At 29.0% G+C, this 6,025-nt stretch overlaps 1 protein-coding gene across 1 annotated transcript in view; it reads right to left on the reverse strand.

The window, feature by feature from the left end:
- Positions 1-6,025, reverse strand: part of LOC115235691 — a 29,072-nt gene that overhangs the window by 17,801 nt on the left and 5,246 nt on the right. The window contains exons 3-8 of the mRNA XM_029807631.1: positions 4,585-4,718; positions 3,441-3,500; positions 3,155-3,323; positions 1,804-1,919; positions 1,584-1,715; positions 1,254-1,488 (exon numbers count right to left, since the gene is read on the reverse strand). Of these exons, the coding sequence (XP_029663491.1) occupies positions 1,254-1,488; positions 1,584-1,715; positions 1,804-1,919; positions 3,155-3,323; positions 3,441-3,500; positions 4,585-4,718 (846 nt within the window). The remainder of the gene's footprint in view (positions 1-1,253; positions 1,489-1,583; positions 1,716-1,803; positions 1,920-3,154; positions 3,324-3,440; positions 3,501-4,584; positions 4,719-6,025) is intronic.

Here is a 6,025-nt window from a genome sequence, read left to right on the forward strand (position 1 = left end):
TTTTTATTAAGTACTTTTTGAGTTATTTTATATTTTATTCTGACATATTTTGATATAAAAAATAAAATATCTTGTAAAATATTTAGTTTTCGATAATCTTACCGTAATTCTTTTATGTACAGAATAATGAGACAAATCAATTAGTATAAAAAAATAATTGTTTTTAAGAAAAATTATGTAATTATTTACAATGTATTTTTGATTTGTCTCATTATTCTGTACATAAAAGTGTTAGGGTAAGATTATCGAAAACTAAATATTTTACGAGATATTTTATTTTTTATATCAAAATATGTCAGATTAAAATATAAAATAACTCAAAAAGTACTTAATGAAAAAATACTTTATTGTAGTGTTTTGAAAAGCTCTCGAGATAAGCTACAAGAATATGCAATAAAAAGTAGGCAGTTCCATTTAAAAAATTGAAGGTGACCTTGCTTTTTTATGGAAAAAAAATTGTTTGGTCAATTTTTATTATTGCAATTTGTTGCCGGTTAGACACTGATAAATTTCTGTTTATGACTTTTTTATGTCAGATTATTGTAAGTGCCTTAAAAATCGTGGCGACCGTTACGAGGACCACCCTGTATATATATTTACAGGGTGTCTGACAAGTAAGTGACCAATTGAAAGGTGGAGATAGATTGGGTCAAACTGAAAAGAAAAGTTCTGTACCATTCTTTTTCTATAACGCATAATAAAGAAGTTACTATTGAGTAAAGTCTGGGCCCCCCCCATCAGCGCCGACTTTTAGTCGGACGTACGTCAGTGAGCCGCTCGCCTGGTAGTGTGCGTCGCTGTAGCAATGGAGCGCTCACGCACACTACCAAGCGCGCGGCTAAAGATCGGCGCTGATTGGACAGACTTAATCAATAATAACTCCTATTAAGCGTTATGAAAAAAATGGTTCAGGAATTTTCGACTCAGTTTGATCCAATCTACCTCCATCTTTTGTTTGGTTACTCACTTGTCGGACACCCTATATAATGATAAAATTAAAAATTTTATAAAAAAGTTATTGACGGTCTGTAACCACTCTATAAAATAGAAATATGTGCACATTGTGTTATTTTTACACATTTTTTTAGTTGTTTTAATAATTTAACATTTGAGTTCAATTAACACAACAACAATATGCTAAATTAACACATGAATGTGTTAAATATTCAACACAAAATTTTAGCCGGCATTTTTTTTAACAAGGAAATTTTCCAACTGTGTACGGATACGAACTTATGGATGTTACATTATACATTTTTGGCAAAATGCCGTGCTCCATAAAACACCGGTGCCCATGATGCCATAATGCAAAAAATTATCGGGATATAAACCCGAAATACTATTTGCCATTTTATATTGGTCCATAATTAATGGTTTCATCACACCATGTATCCCAAGTGATATGAAACCACCACCCCATGCAATCCACAGACCAGTCCACTTAGAACTAAGTAATATTTCGGGTGTATTTTCAAAAAGACGCTCATTCTAGAAAACGTATGTTAATCAGATCAATCAAATGTTATATTATATTAATGCTTTTATTATTTGATTTTTCTTAACTTTGAACTGTTTGCACTAACATTAGTAACTGGATATGTTTGACCGCTAACGGTATTTGAAATCAAAAGTTCCACACCAGCTTTCCAATCTTGGACGATTTTTTTTGCAGAAGACGGAATTGGGAGTAAACTTAATAAAATCCTGGCTTCCGCCTAAATGCATCCGTTTAAGTTCATTACAATTATGATTAGTACCATCTATATTGAGAGAATGCATTTATACTTAATGATATCCATGTACATTTTGTTCATCAAGAGGATTCCAAAGCTTAATCCAGAAGGATATGTTTCCATAAGTGCTGTTTAATCCCGTTAACATGGAATAAGTTGATGAATTTCGTGAATATGTTAAACAATCTAAGAGAGAAATATTTTACAGTAGAAATATCAATACATGTCTATATATATATATCTTGTACATATTAAAAGGTTTTTTGTAAAATAAGTTTTCTCACAAAATAATATTTAGCCCGCATCTTAATATAATTTTTTTGCGGTTACATTTTGCGAAGATAATATTTTGTAAAAAAGTTATTCCTATTTGCATAAGTGCTGATACACTAAATTTTCACAAAATTATTATCAATCAATGAAATGCTAGTAAAAACATAATCAACTTAAAAAAAAATTAAAAATTAAGAGAACTTTTAAAAATTATTTTGCTTTCTCATAGAGGAAGCTTTGTTTCGAAAAATTTTTTTTTTCAGTTTTCTATGCCAATGTGTTCAGAATGTTCCAAAACGTTCGAAAAATCACATTTTTTTTAAATGTTCCGTACATGTGTATGTGTATGTGTATACATAGTATATGTACAGATAGTAACCGAAAATTCAAACATTTATAATTCAAGAACTGCTTGAGTTACAGCGCTGCAATTCGGCACACAAGTAAAATAGTACAACACTTTTATTTACAGCACTGTCATTTTTATAAAAATTTATACAATATTTTAGATTTTAAGGCAATTTCAATTTTTCAAAAAATGTCTGTGTTCTTCAAAAAACGCTCTAACTTCCGCAAATTTTGAGATATTAGGCTAAATTTTTTTACACGAATAAGCATGCAAATTAAAAACTTGCACATTGCTTCTTTATTATTTTATTTTGTTCAAAAAGCTTCTTATATGAGGAAATCAAAATTGAAAAATCTACTTGCTCTGAGGAGGAGCTTTGTGAGCGATATAAAATAAGGAAGCAATGTGCAAGTTTTTAACTTTGCACGCTTTTTTATCGTAATTGCAGGAATATATAATATTAAAACTAAGCTTAAAGATGTGTCTTGCGAATCGTAGTCACATGTTTGAATTTTATATTGTTACATTCAAAAATAAACTATAAGAAATTTAACGTGTAAAATTTTTAATAAGAATATCACTTATGAATTTAGTAGCAATTTAATTCAAAACTAGCGATTGTTAATCATTTTTAATTAGTTCTTTAATTGACAATTGACCATTAATTCCTTCGATCAGTTAAATTGATTGTAATTATTATTGTAATATTGTAATTGAATGTAATATTATAATTAACTTTCAATCGATTATATTTTAGAATTAAAACTTGTGTCAGCTTTTTATATTAGATAATATAAACCTTTGTCATCGCAAGATGGAATATCGCAATATTCTTTTTCTACCAGCTCATAATTCCTTTCTTCCACATAACACCAAGGACCACCGGTATCATCATCTGGATTCCTACAGAGATTACGTGCCTTTATCCTTGATCCATCCGGAAAATGCTTATTATGGAATTTAATACTCTAAAAAGCAATTAACAAATAATGAAGAAATAAGGAATTGATTTTTATTACTGGCTGACACACATTTTCTGGCTAACGTCCATTCTGCGCAATAAAAAAGGTTTCTTTTTTTCTTACTTTAGCGTTACCGAGTTTGTATTTTCTATTCCAAAATTTACATTTTCTTTTTGAAATACCGAAACTGTAAATTATTATTTGCATGTGATAAAAATTATAATTTTTAAAATAAATTACTTAAAATTTTAATATAAAAGAGCATTTATTTAAAGATAAAAAATTATTTATTAAAATAAAGAAAACCTGTTTTTGAACATGTTTTTGAAACAAGCAGCCAAAAAATAAAAAATGTTTTTTTAAAGGAAGAAGTTTAGTATAATAAAGATTTAAAAAAAACATTTTTTATTTGCAAATAAAAGCATACACATTTTGCTTTTATTTTATATATATATTTTAAAAATTCAAATATATTTGCTGCTTGATTGAAATAACTAATTCTTTTGCAAGTATTTAAATATATAATTTTTTGGGATTTAGACATTTTTTTCAGTGTAGCAACGGATTCAAACATCCAAAAAATATTGTGTCTTTCAAAATGCAAAAAGATTTAAACTTTTATATAAAATATAACATAAATGTATATATTTATTAAGACCAAGCCTGTTTTATCATAAAATCAATGTAATTACCTTTGTAATTACAAAGTGGAATATCGCACTCATCATCGATAACTGTAGGTTCTAATGTATAACACCAAGGACCCCTTGGATCTCGAGTAGGATTTCTACAATAATTTTTAACAAGTTTCATGGACTTTTCTGGGAAATTTGCATCAGTTATATCCGTACTAATCTAATACCGATAAAATTGAGAAGGTATTAATAATCTAATCTATATGAAATATAAAATGTTAACAACAACAAAAATATTTATAATACAAAATTGTTAGCAATGATTTTCAAGCGTTTCAAGACATATATATTCACGAGAGAAGTTTTTATTTAAAATTGGATTGTATATTCTTCAAACTTATGTAAACCCCTTTAATTATACTCTACATAAAAAAGTGATAAATACAAAAGCATATATAAAAAATTGCGTATTATATATAAAAAAATAGATATTATAATACAATATAATATATACAAAAAAATATACAGAAATAAGATCATCAAATATAAAATTATCGTCATGTTCTAATTCTCTGTCGCAAGAAAAGAAACAAAAATGCAAAAGATACAAATGTTTATGTCAATAAACTAACTTCATGAATTGGTTGTTGGGCAGACCACGATTGGCATCGATAACCACCAGCAGTGGTCATAATAAAACCTTTATACTCGGTTCCTAATTGGGACAGTTTGCATTTGGATAAATCAATACTCGATATATTACGCACTGGAAGAGAGAATCATCGGAAATAATAATCATATAGCTTCGCAGATGGGAAACAAGTAATGCACTATTGGAAAATTTGTGACATAATTCATCTGTTAAAATGTAACAGAAAAAAATGTTGATTATATTCTACAATAGGAAGAGTGAGAATGACTACAGATCATCAATAACATTTTTTCAAGTTAATTATATCATTAAAAATATGTTGATTTTACACAAAATTTATTCTAAATTACTATAAAGTTTGCATTCATTTTGTGTTAAAATGTTAACATAGTCTTAGTCTCACCATTTAACATATCCATATAATGTTAAATTAACACAAAAATTTGTCTGTTTGACGGGACGTCCGATATATGTTAAATTTAAGACAAATTTTCCAACAGTGTGTCAAAATCGGAAACAGTAGGAAGTACCCAGAGAAATATCGATAAATCACTTAATATTCAAAGTAAGAATGTTCAAAAGGATTTGAAAAAATACATTATTGTGTATAAAGATTTATCCTGCTGTTTCCAATTCATAAAATCACATTGCTCCTATTCCCCTTCTAAATTTCACATGACTTTATTACATGAATCTGCGATAATCAAACTTGAAATCTGTAAGATCTGTATTATCGTTGCAAAATATTGTTCGGCATGCATATCGAGCTCCAAGAAGCGATTAATAATAAGCAAATTGTTGTTTATTTGGGAAAAATGTCTTCTCTAAAATATTCAGTTTGTATTCACAGAAAGCTTTTTCTTTTCGGAACTTTTGTCTTCTGAGGCTGTCAACTGCAATATCTTGTCACTTCATCGGTCTGTCATTTTTTATCTCTTTTTATCATTTTATCATTTATATAATCCTCCGTAAATTGAAACTACAACAGTAATCAGATCCATACGTAGCTTGCAATAAATAAGCGTAACTAATATCTACTCATAAAATTGTATATAGGCTGTGTGTATGTGTGTTTCGATTTTCGATATACATCATTCATATACGTTCATTCATGTGTGACGTCATATATGAATGAACGACGCATGATCTAACATAGGGGCGTGGCTTAATTAATATGGCGGCTGCAAGGCAGACAGCATAGACATAGTATATCTAGACCATAGACATAGTATATCTAGACCGAACGTTTGCCTTTATTTAAGGAGTGGGGGTAAAGATACACGTAGAAAAGGACATACTCTGTTTCGTGCCCCTTGCGTTCTTTCTCGCTCGCACAGAGCATAGCGCTCTCTTTCGTCATGCTACGTGCGAGCGAGAGAGAACGCAAGGGGCACGAAACAGAGTATGTCCTTTTCTACGTG

Source organism: Formica exsecta, unplaced genomic scaffold, assembly GCF_003651465.1.
Source record: "Formica exsecta isolate Colony F162 unplaced genomic scaffold, ASM365146v1 scaffold231, whole genome shotgun sequence".
NCBI classification, from domain to species: Eukaryota; Metazoa; Arthropoda; class Insecta; order Hymenoptera; family Formicidae; genus Formica; species Formica exsecta.